This window comes from Grampus griseus (genome assembly GCF_964374135.1).
Source record: "Grampus griseus genome assembly, chromosome: 3".
Classification (NCBI taxonomy): Eukaryota; Metazoa; Chordata; class Mammalia; order Artiodactyla; family Delphinidae; genus Grampus; species Grampus griseus.
The window spans coordinates 116,485,455-116,508,354 of record NC_139019.1 but is presented as its reverse complement, the minus strand read 5'-3'; the positions used below and the strand labels follow the sequence as shown (position 1 = coordinate 116,508,354).

Below are 22,900 nucleotides of genomic sequence, written 5' to 3'. Positions count from 1 at the left end.
GATTTGGCTCTTGACTTCCCTGCACCTTAACTTCTTCCTAATAATAGAAATAACTTTCTGTAAAATGGAGATAGCAGTCTAGTACTTGTTTGTAAAGCTGTTGAAGATCACTGAAGGGATGATTTAAATATGCTTCCTGTCCTCTGCTATGTGTTTACCAGCGATGGAGTGTGTGAGAACTGGGAGCCAATTTTCAGTTATATTTCTGGTGTTCTACATTCTGTGTCAACTCACCTGAAGGTTTACTGATTTTTATATTCTGAAGTTGCTTATTGATTTTTGTGTCTGTAAGTCCTATGCAAAAATCCCTTTATGTAATTCTTTTGGTGTTGTTTTTTTGTTTTTTTTTTTCGTCTGAGCCTGGCCACTTTAGCACCAAAGGAAAAAATGGATTGCTTTTATTAGAGATTCTTGGTAAGGAGTATCTTGGGAAAGCCTATATTAATGAAGATCCTGGTATTTACCTAAAGCTTTGGAAATTGAGCAATTGGACACTGCAGGCTTTGGGAGTGCTTATTACTTTTAGGCATTTTTTAAGTCACCAACCTGCTTTACTCCCTAATTTAATGAAATACATAATCATTTTAACTGAACTAAAGGGTCTCAAATTATAATTTAGAGCACAGTCTTCAATAATATCTATGCTATATAGATGATGAAGTCTTGTGATTCATGTGGAATGACATACATGGCAGCGCTTAAAATCTTTACAAGTAGCTCAAGATTGATATCATTTGTGGTTGAGTTTAATTGGCTCTAGAAATTTGTAAAAAAAAATCAGTTTCCGTTTCTGGACTTTCGGGGTTCAAACTCAGAGCCTTCATTAATGCAAGCTCAGTGTCTTTCTCTCTTTAGAGAAGGTACGAGAGGGAAACAAGCTATAGGTGGTGATAGAAAACATAAGAGGAAGAAGGAGCTTCTGGTACAATAGTTGAAGCCTTAAAATGGATCAAGTTTTGAACTGAATTGTAAAATATCATTTGCCTTAATTTTTAAGTGTTGATGCTTTCAATATCAGAGGCTGAACTTTCCACTTACAACTGATTTTTCCTTCCTTTGGGGGACTAAACAATTCTAAGATTCATGATATGAGGCTCTGGCCAATAATAATTGGCCAGAAGAAGTGTGTATGCATGTAAAAAAAAAATCATTAAATGTTTGCTGGGTGTCTTGATTATACAGAGTACAGGGTTTTGACTAACTATGGAGGCTTTTTGTTCTTACTTTCAATCTTACACATTAAGGAACCCACAGTCTACTGTATTTACTATGTGCCATGCACTATTATAGGCAAAGACATAATTAGCAAAGGCCCTGATGGCCTGGAGCTTATATTCTGGAGAATGGGATGCGGAGACAGATAATAAACAAATAATATAATTGATAAATGCTAAAAAGAAAAACAACACAGGGTAAAGAGACAGAGAATGGTGAGAGTGTATAAGCTGTCTTATATAGTGTTGACAGGGAAGGTTTCTCTGATAAGGTGATATTTGAGAAGAGAGACCTGAAGGGAGTGAGCAAGCTATGTGTACATCTGGGAGAAGAGGGTTCCAAGCAGAGGGAACAGCAAGTATAAAAACCTGGGGGTGAGAGCATAATTGAGGAGTTGGGAGAATAGCAAGGAGGCCAGTTTAGCTGGAGCTGAGTGATCAAGAATAGTAGGAGGTGAAATCAGAGAGGTATCAGGGAAGAGATTATATAGGGCTTTGTAGGCCATATTAAGGATTTTGGATTATGGTATGAAGTTGGGAGTTTGGGGAGGGTTTTGAACAGAGGAATGACATGATCTGATTTACATTTTAAAAGGACCATTCTGGCTGCTTTGGTGAGAATAGATTATGGAGGCAAGGGTGGAAGGAAGGAGACTTGTTAGGAGGATGTTGCATTATATCTAGGCGAGAGATTGATGTTGGCTTGCACCAGGGTGGTGGCAGTGGAGGTGATCAGAATCTGTATATATTCTAAGGTAGAGCTAAGACAACTGGGTGTAGGGATGAAAGAGAGGACTCAAAGTTTTGAACCTGTTATGAAGGAATCATACCTCCTTCCTCCCACATATATCATTCATTGACTGGTGGAGAGATTTGGAATGGGTTCATGAGAGAGGAGGCATTTTAGCTGGGCCTTGAAGATCAGTTAGAATTTTGCTACATAGGGTTGGGGCAGAGGAGAGAGCATTTCAAATCAAAGAAATACTATGGACAGAAGTCTGGAAGTAGAGTGGTGGAATGAAGGGTTAAAGTGAGAAATGAGGTTGGAAAGGCCTAAGGGAAACAAGTTAAGGGTAAAATGAATGAAATCAGCATTGTTTCTACTCACTTTGTATAAGTAAGTACTCCTTGTTCTGGGCAAGTAGTTACTCCCAGTGCAATGCTGTTCGTTGACTGTGGTTTCCACATAGCATTCCATGTGTGATGGGCTCCACAGAGATTCCAGATGTTTATGGGAACATATGTACTATTGATAATTCATAGATCAGTGTTTCCTAATCAGTTTTCAAGTTTCAAAAGCAATTTTTTTTTTCTTTTTTCTTTTTTTTTTTTGCGGTACGCGGGCCTCTCACTGTTGTGGCCTCTCCCGTTGCGGAGCACAGGCTCCGGATGTGCAGGCTCAGCGGCCATGGCTCATGGGCCTAGCCGCTCTGCGGCATGTGGGATCTTCCTGGACCGGGGCACGAACCCGCGTCCCCTGCATCGGCAGGCGGACTCTCAACCACCGCGCCACCAGGGAAGCCCTCAAAAGTAATTTTAAATGCAAATTGAAAGTTTGGCTTGGGCCTTGTTATCTTTGAGGTGCTATTAGATACCCAAGTAGAGATGTTGAATAGACAGTTGGAAGTATGAATCCGGAACTCCAGGCCAATGAAATAAGATTGAGAATTGTCTATAAATTGTCAGTTTATAGGTGGCATTTAAAGTCATAGGACTGGATTAGATCAACTAAGGAGAAAAGGTAGGTGCAGGAGGTATAAACAAGGTTCACAGACTGAGCCAGGGGCACTGCAGCAGGATGTAAAAGCTCTTTACAGAGGTGTGGATAGTGTGCAGTGTGAGTCCAGAGAACTGAGTGAACACCCACACAGGCAAGCCTCTGCTGTGAAGGGGCCAAGCTGAAGGGATGGGACCAACTTCCTCCATGGTTAGGGGGCTGTGCAGGCCCTTGGTTTTGTGTTGATAGCAGGGGCTGTCAGCTAAGTTGGACCTAAGTTTCAAGTGCTTTGTGGCTTTCTCTTATTAGCACTGACCTGGAGCTAGGCAGGCCTGGTCTGCTGAGGGAAGGTTTGCTTTCCCCGAGGAGGGATTGCAGAATGTAGAGACTGACATCAAGTTAATGTCAGAGCTGAGCATGCTGTCTGGGAGGGAGTAGTTCAACACAGTTCATTTAAAGCACAGGAGATTAGAAACCCTGCTGTGTATCTGTGGTTTCTTGAGTAAAATTTGAGGGATGGGGTACTTAATGGGTGGAAGCAAACATGCCTACTAGAGTTGAAGGTTAAAAGTTCCCTAAAAGAATTTTATAATAACTAGTACTTTCACGGTTCCTTGTATACACTCACACATATGCATATACAAACATACACTTTCCTACCCTCTTTCAGTATATACTAAGAAAAGCTTCAGCCTTTAGAATATTTTTTGAGTTCATCTTACAAATTCTTAGAAAGTAATTGGTACTGCTTTTCTTTGCCCTGATATGCATAGCGTAATGCCTTGGCATAATTATTAAGAATATGAACTTGGGGGCTTCCCTGGTGGCGCAGTGGTTGAGAGTCCGCCTGCTGATGCAGGGGACACGGGTTCGTGCCCTGGTCCGGGAAGATCCCACATGCCGTGGAGCGGCTAGGCCCGTGAGCCATGGCCACTGAGCCTGCGCGTCCGGAGCCTGTGCTCTGCAACGGGAGAGAGGCCACAACAGTGAGAGGCCCGCGTACCGCAAAAAAAAAAAAAAGAAAAAAGAATATGAACTCTGGAATTAAATGAATATGAATTTGAACTCTGACTGCCACATACTATACCACCTTGGGTAAATTACTTAGTGTCTCCAAGACTAAATATACTCTTCTGTAAAACAGCAACAATAGCAGGGTTGATGGACAGGGACAATAAATAACCCTTTTATTTCCTGCTTAAGTATGGAATCAACTGAAAGCCAAATCTATATGAAAATTTTAAATGTATTTTACATTTATAACTGATAAAGCTTAGGTTGAAGGATGTGGTTTAGGTGTGCAGCAGTAATAATGGTTTCTAATACTGATCCAGAATTAAGCATACAAATTTAGATGTAGCTACCCAGCAAATCTTTGGAAGTGTGGGACAACCACAGGTCTGTCTCTGCAGAGGCAGGCAGAGTGTATCTGTCAAACTTATGAGGAAAATGTGTACCTTCTGCAAGCAGGCAGATCCTGGCAGAGCGGAAGGAGTTGAGCCATAGTTGCTTTTTCCAAACACACCAATTGGAAAAGCTAGTAGTCTTCCTGAGAGTAGATTGAAGAGGCCAGGACTGATAGCTGATGAAAACTGGAGATGAAGAGGATCAGCATTTCTCCCTTACAAAAAGTACCTACCTCATAACATAATACATGTAAATCACTTGATACGGTGCCTGGCACACAGTAAATACTTGGTAAATGCAGGAGTTTTTTACTTGCATATTATGGATGCTCAGTAACTATTTACTGATTGAGCATATTGCCAACATGTACTTATAAGATAAAGGTTTCTTTTTAACTGGGAAAAAAATAAAGATACACAAATGTACAAAGCTAATTTAACAAACACCTGTGTACTCACCACCCAGAACTAACAAATGTTAGAGTACTGTAATATATATTTTTGTTTGTTTTTTACAAAAATAAAACCATGCTAATGAAATTGAAGTCTCCTTTGTAACTTGCCTCCTGGCTCCACGTTAGTCTCATTCCCACTCACCAGAAGAAACTACTATCAGGTATTAGGTATATCTTTTCAATCCATGTTTTATGACATCTCATTTTCAATAGATGATATCATATTGTTCATGTCTTTCAATAACTTGCTTTGTGTGTGTATGTGTGCGCTCTACCCACACTAATAAATATATGTAGTTTACTCAGTTTAACTGCTGTAGGGTATTCCATAAGAAAATGTAACTTCAAAGGACCCGTTTTTGATAGCTTTAGTGTATAGCATGTAAAAGTGGCCAAAAGGCCCGATGACTCCTTCCATATGTAGCATAAATATAGACATTGGTAAGGCTAGTCAGTGGGCTCAAGGATGCAGGCGCCAGCAGGTTGGTGCACTTAATAATATCTGCTGCTCTCATTTCCTCACAGCCATGGATTCTGTGGTGAAGCCAAGACAAGTGTCCATGGCCTCTGCCCATGTGTTAGAAATGGAGATCATGTGTCCTTCACAGAGCCAGAACCAGAATTAGTCAGGAAGAGAGGGAGATTTGAGTGGGAACCCAGGATTCTAGATTCCAACCACTGTATCATTCACTTTTACTCTGAAAGAAATGAGGATTCTTATGCCATGGTTGGATACTCCCAGTAGCTAGTTCTAATATTAGTGGTCCTTTTCTTATAAAATGATAAAGCCCTAAACACCAACTCATTGCGTAAAGAGATTAAGTGGCTTCTAAGTGGCCTAGCAGCTAGAAATTGAAGAAGGGGCAAAAGGAAAACCACCCCTTGAATCATGTTTGCAAAGAGAAGTGTGCCAAGTGCTCTTTTATTACTCCAGTGTCATTATAAATTTAATTGGTGTTATGTCAGCTACTTAGATCAGAGCTAATAGCATATTAAACTATTTGTTTGTACCAGTTCCATGGTAACCTGGGTGGGTGTGGAGTTGGGACAAGGGGCAGCTGTGATACCTGGTCTATAGAGTGATTTCATCATGCTGTGAACCCCTTATCACCCTAGATGGAGAAGTGTCACTGGGTAATGAGACCTGACTTCTCAGTGCCCCTCAGAACACTCAGAGCCATGAGCAAAGGCCCTGGGCTGCTTGTCTGACCTAGAGGTTTAGCCTAGAGTTAGAGAACAGTGATTTGTTGGTGATACCGACAGGTATAACTATGAGTTTTCCTTTTCTCTTTCTTAGTAAAAAGAAAGCTGAGATTTTTTGAAAGCTTTATAAAATAACCCTTTGATATTAGAGTGTGTTTATAGTTCTCCAGTTCTACCCTCTGATGACCTATACAAATCAGCAGAGGAGGTGCCGATGAGTCATGCATCTGTGCTTTTAGTGGCTTTGAGCTTTTACTTGTTTTCACTCTCTCCAGGTCCTTTTATGGGTTTCCGGTTGCCATATCTCTATTTTTTTAGTTGTATAAATATGTTACTTGATTGGAAAGTAGTAATGTGATCACATAGAAGTTTCCTTGCCTTTGTTTGTCCATTGGCTCTCCCAGAGTACCTTATTAACTCATTAAATGTTCATGCTTCTGCTGATAACATTAAAGTTAATTTTCAGAAATTAGTACGTCAGTTTATTTTATCCTGGCTGGTTTGTGTATGTGTTACTCTCAGTCTTTGGGTGGAGTAAAGACTAATTTGCTCTGAAAATAATTCATTAGGAACTTGCCGTGTCATGCTTGTTTTTAAACACAACCATCATTACTGTCTGATTCTAGAACATATTCATTACCAACCGTGCCCCCCCCCAAAGAAACCCCTTACCCATTAAGCATTTGCTGTCCTTTTCCCCTTCCTGGTAACCATTCATCTGTTTTCTGTCTCTATAGATTTGCCTGTTCTGGATATTCATATAAATAGATCATACAGCATGTGTCTAGCTTCTTTCACTTAGCTTAATGTTTTCAAGGTTCATCAATGTTGTAGCATGTATCAATTCTTCATTCCTTTTATGGCTGAATAATATTCAATTATATGGATATACCACATTTTGTTTATCTACTCATCAGTTGATGGACATTTGGGTTGTTTCTACTTTTGGGCTGTTATGAGTAATACTATCAACATTCACAAGTTTTTGTTACTACACCTGTTTTCATTTCTCTAACTTGGGTATCTACCTAAGAGTGGAATTGCTGGGTCATATGATAATTTTGTCTTTTTAATTTCTTGAGTAACTGCCAAACTGTTTTCCATAGCAGCTGTATCATTTTACGTTTCCCACCATCAGTATATGAGGGTTCTGATTTCTCCATGTCTTTGTTAACACGTATTTTCCATTTTTGATTATAGCCATTTTAGTGGGTGTAAAGTATCAGTAGTATCTCATTGTGTTTTTTATTTGCATTTCCCCAGTGAGTAATGATGTTGAACATCTTTTTTTTTTTTTAAGTTGTTTACTTATTTATTTTTGGCTGCATTGGGTCTTCGTTGTTGCGCGTGGGCTTTCTCTAGTTGCGTTGAGCGGGGGCTGCTCTTTGTTGGGGAGCACGGGCTCTAGGAGCACGGGCTCAGTAGTTGTGGCTCGCGGGCTCTAGAGCTCAGGCTCAGTAGTTGTGGCGCACGGGCTTAGTTGCTCCGTGGCATGTGGGATCTTCCCGGAGAAGGGCTCGAACCCATGACCCCCGCATTGGCAGGCGGATTCTTAACCACTGCGCCACCAGGGAAGCCTGATGTTGAACATGTTTTCATGTGCTTATTGGCCATTAATATATCTTCTATGGAGAAATGTCTGTTTGAGGGTCCTTTGCTCATTATTTAATTGGGTTGTGTATTTTTTTGTTGTCGAGTTATAAGAAAATAGAAATTCTTGGACTTGCTTGGAGCAGAGAGTAGGATCAGACTGACTTCAGGCTTTTGCCACACATACTTGTATGTTAGTCTTGCTACCACAGGTGAGTCAGTTACACCTCCACTTCCAAGAATGCAAGGTGTTGCCCTTACTTCCGCTCTCAGAAGGCACACCTTTATTCACCTACACCTTTACCATGCCTACAGGCCAAACTCCATAGTAAACACTGTTGATTTGATCCTCTTGCTCTTCTTGTAAGATTAGAGTAAACTAAAGACAACTGAAATAGTAAAACTTGTTTTATTTGCTCATTTGGAAGACTTGTAGAGTTTTAATAGTCCTATTGATAGATACTTGGCTTTCTGACCCTGGAGAAGCAGAAGTAAAACAGTGTATACGAGGAAATGTCTTGCTTTTGTAAAATTTGTTTTCATGAGACTTCTTTATTATGTACTGTGTACATTTATTTCTCGTATATGATGGAACTTAGAATAGTGTCCTATGAGGGCTATAATTTTTAGGGTTTTTTTGGTTTGTTTTAGAAAGGAATCAAGGACCTCAGGGTTGTGATATTGGTAGTGGTCTTTGTGCATCCTTTTTCTGATCTCTTTTACGCAGATCCTGAATCAAATACTTGTCATGTTTAGTATATTGTTAATAGATTTATACAACACGCAGTTCTCAGTTGTGGCATGTCTCTGAAGGACATTTTTTTTGCATCTTTATTTCCTGACTGTAGCATTTCAGCCCTTCTCATAATTTCCTTGGGCGTAATTATACTGATACTTCTACAACGCTTGTGTTGGATCTGTACAAAGCCCAGTGTCTCCTTTGAAGTTAGGAGGTGAAATTATTTATCCTGACACTACAGTACACATACTCTTAGGGCTCATCTGTGACAGTTAAAATATTGGGTAGTTTTCCTTCATGAAGTTTTAGGGTCAGGTCTCAAAGAGCTATAGACTTTTTATTTTCATTTTTTTGGCTGCACCACGTGGCTTGTGGGATCTTAGTTCCCCGACTAGGGATTGAACCCAGACCCTTAGCAGTGAGAGCTTGGAGCCCTAACCACTGGACCGCCAGGGAATTCCCTAGACTTTTTAAAGTTGGAAGATATCCTAGAGGCCACTTGATGGAGCACTCCCCTCCCCTGCCCCCAACCATTTCTGACATGTTTTGTCATGGTTCCTACTTGAACACATCCCGTGATTTCTAGTCATCTCATCCTTTTTCCTGAACTACTCTTCTTTTGGTTTCTATGACACAGTGTCCCTCCTTTTTAGTGTTACTTGCTGGTTCCTCCTCTTCCTTTCATTCTTATTATATGTTGACTTTTATAAGGCTAAGTCCTCTTATTCTGAGTTCCTTCTCTAGGAATTTCATTCTCATGGCTTCAAGTACTACCTATATGTAAAATTGTATCTCTAGCCCAGACTTCTTCTGTGAACTTCACACCCAATCTGTTTTTTTTTTTTAAAATATCTTTATTGGAGTATAGTTGCTTTACAATGGTGTGTTAATTTCTACCCCAATCTGTTTCTCTTCTAATATCTCACTTGGATGTTTCACAGGTACCTTAAACTCAATGTGTCTAAAACTAAACTTATAATCTTTTTTTCCAAACCTGGTCCTCTTGGGAGGTATTCTTGACACCCCCCCCCTAATTTCTGATAAATAATGAAAGTTATGGTGAAGGACTTGGTGAAGTCCTCTTGTTGATTTTTTTCTTGAATATTTCTTTTCTTTTTTTTTTTTTTTGCGGTACGTGGGCCTCTCACTGTTGTGGCCTCTCCTGTTGCGGAGCACAGGCTCTGGACACATAAGCTCAGCGATCATGGCTCATGGGCCTAGCCGCTCCACGGCATGTGGGATCTTCCTGGACCGGGGCACGAACCCATGTCCCCTGCATCGGCAGGCGGACTCTCAACCACTGCGCCACCAGGGAAGCCCTTGAATATTTCTTGAATCTATTCTTCTCTAGCTCCATTACCACCACTAAGATACTGTCATCTCTTTCCAAGATTATTGCAATGGCTTCCTAGTAGGTTTCTCAACGTTCACATTTGTATTCTCTAACCAGTGCTTCCCAACCCTTTTTACGTCACAGCACCTAGAGGAGTATTTGCATGATTCACTGGGGTAAGTGGACAAAGGGTGCTCAAGGTGGAGGCAACTGCCCAGGGGGGCTTTGGCTGCCCTGAACGTACCCGGCCACTCTCGGGACTCAAAGGGTCAATATCTTGGACACATCTATTACCCATTCATGACTCACTGGGCTTTCTGCAGGAAGCTGTGCTCTAACTCATTCTCTGTGTTGCAGCCAGAGTAATTTTTTATTTTCAATGGAAATTTGATTTTTTTGTTTCTCCCGCTTAAGACCTTGTGGCTTTTCATCATCTTTAAGATAAATACCAAATTTTTAATATGGCTTATGACCCTGTATGATCTGACTCAATCTCACCAGCCTCATCCTTCTATATTATCTATCCCTCCCTGCCCCACCCCGCACTTCAGTACTTCAGCCTCACTGGCTGTCATTTAGTTCCCAGACATGTCTTGCTTCATTTGACCTTTGCTCTTGCTGCTCCATTTGCCTGGAATTGCTCTTTCCCCATGCTAACCTCTCCACTTTATTAATTCCTACTCATCCTTCAGAGCTTGTTCAAAAGTGCTTCTGTGATTTCCTTGATTATACCAGGTGTTTCCTCTATTAGACACTGTGCTTTTCCCTTGGAGCCCTTATTGCAATGGTGGTTAAATGTCTATGTGCCCTGCAACAGCGTAATCTCTGTGAATAAGTGTTTGACTTGTTCACTGCTCTAATCCCAGTGCTCTTTGGGTCTAACATATATTGAGTGCTCAATAAATGTTGGTTAAATTAATTATGTCAGTTCTTGGTGCTGAGGATGAAGCTTTAATCAAGTCAGAGAAGATTCCCTACTGTTATGGAACTTACATTCAGATACAGACAGTAAAGATATAAACAAGAAAATATCATGTAGTAAAGGTGATATTTTAGAGAGTTATTGGGGAGGCCTCTCTGAAAAGGTGAAATTTCAGCTAAGATCTGAATGAAAAGTAGCAGCTAGCCACTTAGAAGTATCCAAAGGAAGAACATTCCAGGTTCTTAGAAGGCACAGATGATGCAAATGTCTTACGGTTGGAAAAAGTTTGGTGCAATTGTTTAAGCAAGTGAAAGAGGGAAGAGTCATAATAAGGTTGGAGTGGTTGGCAGGGACCACATCATGCAGGGTCTTATTGCCCAGGTTAAGGAGTTTGGATTTTATTCGAAGTGTCATGGGAAGACTTTCAAGGGTTTTGAGCAGAAAGTAACATGAATTACATGTTAAAATATCCATGACAAACATCCAGGAGAGGATGATGGAGGCTTGGACTAGGATGGTAGCAGTGGAGCTGGATCGAAAGAAGAGGATGGTTTCGGGATATATTTGGAAGTAAGTTAAGACTGATGGGTGGCTGCGGGGGGATATTGGGTTCGAGGAAAAGAGAAGAATCAGGGATGGCTTCTGTTGGCTTTTGTATTTTTTTGTCTCTGTGGGTTTTTTGTTGTTGTTGTTTTTGCGGTACGCGGGCCTCTCACTGTTGTGGCCTCTCCCGTTGTGGAGCACAGGCTCTGGACGCGCAGGCCCAGTGGCCATGGCTCACGGGCCCAGCCACTCCGCGGCATGTGGGATCTTCCCGGACCGGGGCACGAACCCGTGTCCCCTGCATCAGCAGGCGGACTCTCAACCACTGCGCCACCAGGGAAGCCCTCTGTGGTTTTTAAATTGAGCAATTGGATGACTGCCATTCAGTGAGATGGAGAAGACTGGGAGGGTGTGGGGTGACTATAAATCAGTTGTGCTTGTTTTAGACATGTTAAGTTTGGGTTTGACATCCAGGAAGATATGTTTTATAAGCAATTTGATGTGTAAATCTGGAATTAAGGGGAGGTCTAGGTTGGAGATATAAATTTGGGAGTCATAATGATGTTTAAAGCTATGAGACTAGATGAGGGTTTCTAAGAGAGTGATGGAGAGAAGTTAAGGACAGCTTTCCAGAAAATGTAAACAGTTTGAAGTTGAGCAGAGGAGGAGTAGTCAGCAAAAGAAAACTTAGAAGGGGTAGCCAGTAATGTAGGAAGAAAATAGGAGTGTGGAATCATGAAAGCTAAGAGAGGAAAGTATTTCAAGAATTGTGTTGAATGCTGTTGATGAGTAAGAACAGGTTGAGTAAGAAGAGAATAGAGAGTAGCCACTGCTTTGGGCAACATAGAGATCGTTGGTGACCTGGACTACAGTAAGTTCGATAGGGTAGATGGGAAGCATGATTGGAGAGGTTTGAGGAGATAATGGGAGGTAAGGAAGTGGAGGCAACTACTAAACAGTTGGTTCAAGAGGTTTTGCAAGAAGGGGAGGAGAGAAAGGAGGCAGTACCTACAGGGGAATGTGAGGACAAGAAAGGTGTTTTTTGTGTGTGTGTGTGTATGACTTGCCTTACCAAGAAGGAATTTGCAGAGAAAGAGACGTTGAAGATTAGGAAGAAAGAAAAAGGATAACTGTGGGAGTGAAATTTTTGAGAATGGGATGGATTCAACACCCAAGTGGAAGTGTTGTGTTTCTGCTTCTATCAAAACACAACCCCTCTATCCATTTTAACACAGGGAAAGAAGAGAGTGTATGTATAGGTAGGTGTAGGTCAGGTGGTAGATTTGGTAGTGGAAAGAGATAATTCTCATCAGATTGCTGCTGTTTTCTCAGCTGGGAATGAGAGGGGAGGAGAGAGTATAGGAGATTTGAGGAGACAAGATAAAGTATGAAATAGTTACTTTGGAGAGCAGAGAATTTTTTAAAATTTATTTTTGGCTGCATTGGGTCTTCGTTGCTGCACGCGGGCTTTCTCTAGTTGTGGCGAGCGGGAGCTACTCTTTGTTGTGGTATGCGGGCTTCTCGTTGTAGTGGCTTCACTTGTTGCGGAGCACGGGCCCTAGGCATGAGGGCTTTAGTAGTTGTGGCGCACGGGCTCTAGAGCACAGGCTCAGTAGTTGTGCTTCACGGGCTTAGTTGCTCCGCGGCATGTGGGATCTTCCCGGACCAGAGCTCCAACCTGTGTCCCTTGCATTGGCAGGCGGATTCTTAACCACTGTGCCACCAGGGAAGCCCTGGAGAGCAGAGAATTTAATATATTAAGAAAATTTAATAGAATTTCTGGACGCTGGTGAGTGCCTATTTGAGATTCATAGTCCTAAATTTAAAGTAAAACCATGCAGCACACTTAAGTGTTTTTCTCCAGCAACATTCAGCTATTTGGGTACAAACATGGAGTAGGTAGATGGTTGGGTTTAGCTTGGATTGGTATTTTGCCAGGGAAATGCAACAGAGGGAGAGAGGGGCAAAAGAGAGTTCAGAGGGGAATAAATATAAATGAAGGACTGTGGAAGCTGAGCTGGGTGGGAGGGGAGAAGGTCATGGAAGCAGAATGAATAATGAAAAACTTGTTGAGTGATATGGTTGAAGAAGTGCTGGAGGGAGAGTTACCAGATCAAAACGACCTGGAAAAATAGGAAGTAGTGGCGGTGAAATTGAAATTTTGGAGGTGGTGCAGTTACTGGTGTTGTCAAATCTCTAGGGTATGAACATGGGCTGGGTGGCTTAGGTGGGGTAAAGTAAAAAATGTGAGGGGAGAGAAGGTCATGGTATTGGATGGATCATCTCCATTCTTGTTGAAGTCACCTCAAGTGGTGCAGCAGTGGTGGAGAGGAAGAGCCTCTGATGAATGAGGGGCAGTACCCAGGATATTGGTAGATTGCAGCAGCAAGGAAGGGAGAAGAGGATGGTACACTGTGATGCTAAAACCTTCAGGAACCAGGATTTTTGGAGGAAAAAAAGAGGAGAAATGATTTGGCAGTAGGCTTGAATGAATGAATGGAATGATGCATGGATGGAAATTTATGCTTTCATTAGGCAACTTTCATGGCAAGTTAAAATCCCTATGTGCTAGATTCAGTTCTACCTTTTAAGACTCCCTCTTTTTTCAGAAGAGAGGTTGCCAAACTGTAGCCTGCTGACCAGGTCTGTCTTGCTTGTTTTTGTGTTTTTTAGAACACAGCTATGCCCATTTGTTTGCACGTTTTTTATGTTGCTTTTGCACTATAGTGGCAGAATTGAGTAGTTGTGACAGAGACAACCCCACAAAGCCTAAAATATTTACTGTCTGGCCCCTTAAAGAAGAATTTTGCTGACTTCCACTTTTGAAGATTCTCAAACTTCAGTTTGCATCAGAATCACCAGGAGAGCTTGTGAAAACAGATTGCCAAGCTCTACCCCTAGAGTTTCTGATTCAGTAGGTCTGGGGTGGGGCCCAAGAACATGCATTTCTAACAAGTTCCTCAGTGTTGCTGGTGCTGCTGGTCTGGGGACCATACTTTTAGAGCCATTGTTTTAGATATTTAAGTTGGTGATTGGGTTCCTTCTCCCCTTAATATTCTTTGAGCCAAATGTCCCTACCTACATCAGCTGTTTATCACTTGACATGATTATTGGCTTATCGTTTTAAGTTTGGTGCCTATAAATTTAATGATTCTTTGGCTGAAGCCTGATCTCTGCCATGTGCATTGGAACAGTTGCCTCTCCTTGCTCTTCATTTACCTGTGAGCTTGTTTTCTTTCTTTCTCAGGTTGTCTGATGTACTGGTCTTTCTCTGGGACTTAAATGAAGCTTATGTGTTAGGGAGGACAATAGTAGATAGAGATCACATGAACTTTAGGTGGACTAAAAGGCTAAAAACACTATCATTTGGAAGAAATAAGAATCCACCCTCTCCCCCCACCACCATCACCTGGTATATCTCTGCTCTAAGGTACTTGAGTAGAGCAGAGGTTTATCTTGGGTACATTGAGCCATTGTGATCATAGGTGGGATTTGGGAGTCTGACCCCATATGGTAGCAGTGTCAGAGTCTCTTTAGCAGGTAGGTAAAAGAACATCTGGGAGAAAAACCAAGGTCATTGCTCAACTTGATCCAAGTCTTTTGTCCCTGTCTTTCAGCAGAGGAACCTCTGAAAGATGTCTTGAAAGCAGTTTCTAAAAGATGCAGAGACAGTAACCCCTTCTTAGATTTCTCTTTATTCTCCTGCTCCATGCCTAAAATTGCTTTCTCATTCTTTCAGCTTGTCTCCCAGCCGTATGTAGCTCAGCAGTTACCTTGTAGCCTAGTTGTGTCCCTAATGGTGAAGTGGATAAACCCAGATGAGTTCACAAGTGGACATCTGTCCTTGGATCACTTGTCTCTTATCTTCAAATTCCTGGTCATGTTTGGCCAGCCTTTCCTGCCTCTGGTGAGTGCTCCTCACCCATTCAGGCTGTCGTAGCACTTGCACTTTCAGATCTCTGCCCATCCGTGTCTCATTTCCCTTTCTGAGTTCTCTCATTGTGCCCCTGCACTGCCTTTGTTTTTCTCTTCTTCCTCTTGTTTCCCTGCCTTCTTCACATTTTACCCTGGCCGCCAAGACATGCCTCCTCAGCCTTCAGTGAATTCTTGGCCTCTTGCTAAACTTCCCCATCATGGGCAGCTGGCCCCCTCTGGCCATTTTACAGTTCTGCAGACTGAGAGAACATGAGATTCATTGAAGCTCTTGAGTTCTTAATTTGGTGTTACCCAAATCTTCATTTTACAAGTGGGGAAATAAAAGGTGAGAGGGGAAAAGACTTTTCTATACCCTAAGATAATACAAACAGGAAAAATATTAATTTAGAGAAAGAGACAAAGTTCCTACGAAAAGAAGAAGTCTATAGAGATAGTGTCACGAGATGAATTACCTCAGGAGTCTATTTGAGAGATTGTGTCATGTTGGAAAAGTTCTAGGGACTTGAGCCTCTTTCCTTTGTGAGAGGATGAGAATGAAACACCAACCCCTCAGTCTGACTCCCGGAAAGAAGAACTTCAGGCTGATGAGCAATAAGTCCAACAATGTCATCTCCCTGGCCGTGCTGAGCCCCACAGGAAATCTCAGAATTTTACGTGAGGACAAGGCCCCACAGGAATGTTGCCGCACCTAGAGCTCTGTGGTTTGATGCCAGGAGAGAATTTCCTACAGACAGGGTTCTGAGGGAGATTGCTCAGTAAGACGGAAAGGTGCTGCAGTGAGGCCAACAAATGCCTTACCAGGACTCCCGGTGGAAGGTGGGGGTTTCACATGCCTCCTAGAGTTTCCACAGCAATTATTATCCCCTTGTAGTGCACAGTGGCCCTGACACTGACATCACATGGAGCAGTTTCTCAAGGATTTTCAACTCCAGGACGTGGGAAATTGGGATGGTTTTATGGTTTTACAAGTTGACCTGAGAATAAAGCGTAAGGGCTTTGACCCTTAGGGCCTGTTTGTGGGAGCAAGGTTTTCATGTCCCCATCAGGATCAGTGAGGTCTGAGTTTTAAACCTGTGTTTATCTAGGGGCAGAGGTTAGAGGGCAATGTCAAAAACTGAAAACCACCTTGAAGGAGAATGGTCATTTTTTGCCTTTTCTTCCTCCGATGGGTATTCGTCATTCAGGTCAGGAGGGAAAACTAAAAAGGAGTGTGTGTACAAGTAAATCAGTAAGGCATCATTTCCCACGATAAATGCACTTGTGTTCAACTATTGAGTTCCTATTATGAACCAGCGATTCTTCTAGACACTGGGACTATATTAGAGAGTAGAACAAAGTGTTGCCCTCATGGACCTTTCCTTCTCATAAGAGAAAACAGACAAATACCGCTTCAGGTGGTGATAGGTGCTAAGGAAGAAAATCAAGGTGAGGAGAATAGAGAGTATGGAGCCGCATATGATCAAGAAGGCATTTCCCATAAGGTGACACTTGAGAAAGACCTGAAGGATGTGAAGGAGCAAGTAATGTAGATATCTGGGGAAGAGAGTTCCTACACAAAGGGACCCAAAGGCAAAGGACAGGCAGGAGCATAGCTGGTGGGTTGGAGGAACAACTTGGAGGCCAGTGTGGCTGGAGCTGAATGAGAGAGAGAGAGGGAGTCATGGGACGGGAGGTCAGAGTCAGCTTAGAGCAGGACTGTACGTGGCTTTTTGAAACGGCTTTTGCCTTTTATTTTGAGAGAGGTGGAAAGCCAGGAAGGTTTTAAATGTTGAAAGATGACTCTGGCCACTGTGTGGAGAAGAAACTGAAGGGGGTCAAGGACAGAAGAAAGGAGACCACTTAGGAGGCTCTTCATTAAGGTCAGATTCTGGATGCATTTTGAGATAGCACTGACAGGATTTGTTGTTTGATTGGATGTCAGATGTGAAAGAAAGAAGATTCAAGGATGACACTGAAGTTTTTGTCTTGAGTTGCAGGAATGGAGTTGTTATTTACAGGAATGGGGAAGAGCAGGGTCCACAGAGTTTCTGATTTGACTAGTGGTTTTAACCTGTGGAGATTCAAGGAAGAAAAAGTTTAACTTAGTCATTGGTTCCTTAATTTTTTCCATTCTCTCTGATGGTCTCATTTGTATTTGGGTCAATTCTATGACAGTTATTTCTCGGATAAGTACAATCCCAGTATTCTAACTTTTAGGGATCCTTACCTAGGCCTCTGTGATTCAGTGTGGGTAGAAGCTGTGGGTCCAAAAGAACCTTGGGATAAACTCGGTCTCTGGGAGCATCCTTCATTTCAGGTGCTATATTGGTGTCCTAAGGCTGCATAACAAGTTACCACAAACTGGGTGGTTTAAAACAACAGAAATTTATTTTTTCACAGTTCTGGAGGCTGAAAGTCCAAAATCAAGGTGTTGCAGGGCCATGCTCTCTGAAGGGTCTAGGGAAGACTCCTTCCTTTCTTCTTTCTAGCTTATGGTGGTTGTGGGCCATCCTTGGCACCTTCCTAATCTTGCAGATGCAACCCTCCACTCTCTGCCTCTATCAGTGCATGGCATTTCCCCTGTGTATCCCTTTGTTTTTACGTGGCCTTCTTATAAGGACACTAATCATTGGATTTAGGGCCTGCCCTAATCTAGTATGACCTCATCTTAACTTGGTTACATCTGCAAAGACCGTATTTCCAAATAAGGTCACATTCACAGGTACCGGGGGTTAGGACTTCATCACGTCTTTTTGTGAGACACAGTTCAACCCACATCATGTGCTTTGGTCTGGGTTTGACTATGAGGGTCTTCTGGGCTTAGGTATGTTTGAGGATGAGACAGGAGCTATTGGAATACAGTTAGAAAGCAGGTCTGTGCTAGAGATGCCCCATCTGTTGGGATGAAAAAAAATTTTTTTAATGTCCAGTAAGTATATTTAAACTAAAGATGTAAAGACAGGTTCATCATTATTTTTGAAACTTGAAGACTTTAGGATATGCAGTAGTAAAAATCATGAAAAAGTAATGAAACTGGAAGTGGAAGATAGAAGGAAGAGATGTGACAGAGTGAAGAATTTTAAAGCTGAGAATTACAACCTGAATTTGATTGGCCAGAGGCCTGGGCAGTAGGGAGAAAAGCTCTTGCTGATGCTCCAAGTTTATGGTTTTGCTAGCTGGGGCAGCAAGTTGGCAGAGATGGAATGCAACAGACCTGGGCTCCTGAGCACTGGCTGACTACTGCCAGGATAGAACCCCACTTGCTCCACAAGCCTTTTCCTTAGATTCCTACGGGTCTGGGACCCAAAAGGTGCCCAGAATGGTGCATGGCACTTGCTGTCTAGCTGCTGCACAACACATAGGACATGTACATTCTTCAGCTGTGTATCAGGAGTTACTAGTATTTGCCTCTTTTTTACTCACCACAAGTTGTTTATCAAAGGAAGTTTAAGTTCCCACTCTGATATCACAGTGATAGGACTGTATCAGGTTTAGCAGTGTAATTAAACAAATTTCCTCAGCCATGGAATAATCATGGTCACTATGAGTTTTTGTGGAGCTCCTGTTTTTTTGTAAGGCATTGTGTGCAAGTTGGACAGATGGGAGATGAGTAAAGAGATCGGGCTCTTTCTAGCCTTCAAGAAATTTGAAGTTAGAAGACAAATAGGAACCAGAGGTTCACGTAAGAACTATGATAAAGATTTGTGGGATTAGCAGATGCAAACTATTATGTATAGGATGGATAAACGGTGGGGTCCTGCTATGTAGCACAGGGAACTATGTTGTGTCCTATGATGGACCATGGTGGAGGGGAACATGAAAGAATATATATGTGTGTAGCTGGGTCACTTTGCTGTGCAGCAGAAATTGGCACAGCATTGTGAATCAACTATACTTCAATAAAATTTTACTAAAAAATACTGTGGATGCCTCAGCATTTGGCATCTAAAGGAAACTATAAAGTCTCTAAATGTATCATTTAAAAAATATCTGGGGCTTCCCTGGTGGCGCAGTGGTTGAGAGTCTGCCTGCTAATGCAGGCGACACGGGTTCGAGCCCTGGTCTGGGAGGATCCCACATGCCGCGGAGCAACTGGGCCTGTGAGCCACAACTGCTGAGCCTGCACGTCTGGAGCCTGTGCTCCGCAACAAGGGAAGCCGCGATAATGAGAGACCTGTGCACCGCGATGAAGAGCGGCCCCCGCTTGCCGCAACTAGAGAAAGCCCTCGCGCAGAAACAAAGACCCAACACAGCAAAAATAAATAAATTAATTAATAAACTCCTACCCCCAACATCTTCTTTTAAAAAAAAAAAAATCTGGACAGAGAGTGGGAAAAATTAAGAGGCAGGGATATGTAGAAGGGGCACCTGAGAGGTTTACTGATGAAGGCCTCAGGTAATAGAAGCACTTCATTCCATTTTCCTGTCTCAGAGGTTGGGGATCAGTTCCCAAGCAAGGCCTGAGACCAGGCTGCTTACCTGCCCTCTGCCCCAGCCTTTCCCTGGCTTCCCCAGGTCACCTGGGCACTTCAGTAGTCAAAGTGAACCCCCAGCTGCTTGGGTGAAGGGAGGAGGGGTGAGGGAAAGGGCACTGGCTGCATCTGGGCTAGGGCTCTGCATTTCTGGCTCTAGTGTGGCTCAGTCACATGCACCCTGGGGAGAGGATTATTTTGAGTATTCCCCAAAAAGGGAGACTTCATTTCATGTCTGTTAAGTGGGAATGCAGCCACAACGGTGTCCTCAGAGCAGGGACCAGTGGTGAAGCCACCATACTTCTGGGGTGACCACAGGGCAAATAATGTACAGACATGATTTCCTTTGACTAATCTTTTGTTAATCCTGGTCCAGGTGTGGCTCCTGAAAGTGAAGTTCTTTGTCTTAAGTTGAGATTTTTAATTTAGGACGCAGATGGGGTAGGAGGTAAACTTCCAAAAGGTCTGTTTTACTCAGTGTGTCACTGTCCTGGATTCCTGGCAGGCAGCAGTTTCATTAGAAAAGCAGATTTCATCTTGACTCATCTGCCTTGGTGAGACGTGTGATGCAGCCTATCTATCATCTTGCTGGACAGAGCAGAGGGTATGCTGTCCATTTTGCAGCAGTGGCAGCTACAGGCGCCTGGCCTGGGCCATGGAAAACCTTGAGAGACAATCTGTTATGGGGCCAGAGCTTTGTCCTGGAATTTCCTGGCCTTTGTCTGTCTGGTATAACTTCATGTATCAAGACGCCTGTTTTTAGAGTCTACTTCCTTTTGGGGGAAGAGTGCTATTGCCATCCAGAGAGCACTCCTGCTTCCTGTACTGAGCAACCCCCTCCCTGTGCCCAGGGGTCGGGCTGGGGGAACACTCTGGGCAGGTGTGTACACTTGGCTCCCAATAGACAATAGGCTCCTGGAAGTCACTGGTCACAGAGAAGCCATACCATTGGGCATAGAAGCTGCATCTACCAACTTGGCACATTCCCCCTGGTCCTAACCCTTATTTCCTTCTCATATTGCAGCAGAAAAAATCCTACCTGGAGCGGAGTGTGAAGGAAGCTGAGGACAATATCCGGGAGATGCTGATGGCACGAAGGGCACAGTAGGAAGCCTCTAGGGACGCTCTTCCCCCTGACCCCTGCCATTCCTGGCCAGGGGCCTGTATAGGGAAACTGCTTCTGCTCTGCCTGATGGACATTTTATCTGGATGGTCTGGTAACCCTATGTTTTATGCATCACCTGGAGCCCCTTTCAGATCCCATCCCTGTATTTTTTATCCTGGCTCTGCCTGCCACCCTTCTTCCCTGGGGGTGAGTCATGAACCCCCAGGAGAGGGAAGATGGGAGCCGGGACAGATAGGAGAGCTCTTCCTGGGCCTACGACTAGTCACACTGGTCAGACCAATAAAAGACATCTGTCCCACTCTGCTAAGTCTGCTTTTCTTGAGCTGATGGATGAGAACAGAGGATCAGAGAGGCAGAGGCTATCTCCACCTCAGCTCCTCCCTGTTCTCCTCCAGGGCTGTGGGCCTGCTCCTTCTGCATTGAAGCCTTGCCTTCTTTTTTCTGTTCCTTTAGGTAAACCTCTCAACTTCTAAGCCTCCATGTAGTATGCAGATAAGGAAAAGGAGAGCAGGGCACAGCTGAATGAATGTAAGTGGACACAACAGTGGCGCCTCAGTGGCAGTCTGCCTAAAGATTCCTTTCCCACTTCCTCCCAAACACTGTAAAAGAAAATCTGGTAATAAACCAGCAGCACTCCAAGACGGTCTCCCTTTGGTCAGTTCATAGGGTGGACATTACAATCCTGAGGCCTCCTGGAGGCGTGGGGGCAGTGGTGTGCTGGCGCTGGCTCGGGAGAGCCAATTATTTAATTTTCAGGAATTTTGTTGCAAGCCAGTTGTTAAACAGTAGCCATTATTAAGAATTAAGTTTGTAAATTTACCATTATATTAAAAATAAGGTTAATAAGTATTTAGAACTTACCCCTTCCAAATTACTAAATTTAGCCATTATCTGTGTTTTTGAGGTGAGCAGTCTGTTGTATCTGGATGGTGGAAAAACTGCATAGCAGTGCACTGCTGCCCTTGTCTTCCCAACTCCGTGTTCAGGATATCACGTTGGTAGCTTGAAATCCGCTACGGTGGGACCCACCATTTACTCCACAGAAATCAGGTGATGCTACAAAATCTTGGCTTTTTGTTTGTTTTTAAAGAGAGCTGGTAGTTATTTATCAGCACCTGGCTGATTCAGAGGGAAAGTGGGCAGACGAGGAGGTTAGGCAAGGAGCTGTCAACTATGTCTCTCAGGGATGGCCAGCTGAAGAAGGAAAATTAGATTTGCTGCTATGGTGGCTCAGCGCCACCCTGCGGCCAAAACTGAGATGGATGGTGTGGCTGACTAGTTTGTATTATGACAGCTCTCTTCTTTGTGTGTCAGTGGACAGGGGTTGGGTTCTGGGAGGGGACAGCAGGAAGAGAAAGCCTCAGGTCTCGACCTGAGCCCCAACTGTGGCTTCTCCTTCCAGAGCAGGCCCTGGGGCAGCCACAGTTACCGAGATGCCCTTTCCTATGCTCTGGGTAAAAGCCAGTGTGGCTCCTTGGTGAGTCCATATCTCAGTGGGACTAGGGAGAGAGAGAATGCTAGCTCGGTGAGGACTCCTTGACCTCCTGGCTGAAGGACACCTGGCCTTGGACCCTGCCTTCCTAGTAGCAGCCAGGATGAAAAGGTAGATCGGCTCCTCATCATATACTGGACACTGGACAGTGGCTGAGAAACCCAGGGTTTAGATTGTATCTGGAATAACTGAGACAGTTGAAGTTTAGACAAATTTATTGAAACATACAGGGTGTTAGCAGAGAAATCATTCAGTGGTATGTTATATCATGCCACTACCTTGAATGTATAATTTTAAAATTATAAATATATATTTTGTCACTAAGCCTTTGGCCAAAAAAATGGAAGTCATTTAGCACATTTGTGAAAGACCAATAAGAAATGGATTTGAACATTAAAAAGATCAAGTCACTGAATTAAACAGCAGCAACCCCCGCTAATCTAGAATCCCACTGCGTTGAAGGTAGAAGTGTCTGTGCAGAGCTAGTCATTGATTTCAGCAATCAGAAGAGATGGGGGCAGGCACGCTTGTTGGCGGTGGCGGCAGAGCTGGCAAGACAGGAGAGCCAGGGTCGTCAGGTGAGCATATCCCAGAGACAGCAGCAACAGAGGGCAGTCCAGCAGGCTGTGAGGCAGGTAGATGGGCCCAGGTCATCCCTTCTCTGGTCTTCCACCACATACACTGGATGGGGAAGGGGAGAGAGGGTGAAAATGAATGGGCACAAACCCCATGCTCTACAGGGCCAACACCTCCCAGACCAAGGGAGAGCTACA

General features: G+C 43.3%; 2 protein-coding genes across 4 annotated transcripts in view; one reads left to right on the top strand and one right to left on the bottom strand.

The window, feature by feature from the left end:
* PFDN1 (prefoldin subunit 1) overlaps positions 1–21,266 on the top strand; it is a 60,517-nt gene extending 39,251 nt beyond the window's left edge. The window contains exons 4-5 of one of the 2 annotated variants that reach the window (XM_082651085.1): positions 20,534–20,613; positions 21,089–21,266. In XM_082651085.1, coding sequence (XP_082507211.1) covers positions 20,534–20,613; positions 21,089–21,092 — 84 coding nt within the window. In that variant the 3' untranslated portion in view covers positions 21,093–21,266. Of the gene's footprint in view, positions 1–20,533; positions 20,937–21,088 lie in introns of those variants that run through there. The other variant, XM_082651084.1, reaches the window with a different exon arrangement.
* A 1,058-nt stretch (positions 21,267–22,324) lies between these two features.
* The window catches only part of CYSTM1 (cysteine rich transmembrane module containing 1), a 66,362-nt gene continuing 65,786 nt past the window's right edge, over positions 22,325–22,900 (bottom strand). For both annotated transcript variants that reach the window (XM_082651479.1, XM_082651481.1), the window contains exon 3: positions 22,325–22,808. In XM_082651479.1, the coding sequence (XP_082507605.1) occupies positions 22,702–22,808 (107 nt within the window). In that variant the 3' untranslated portion in view covers positions 22,325–22,701. The remainder of the gene's footprint in view (positions 22,809–22,900) is intronic.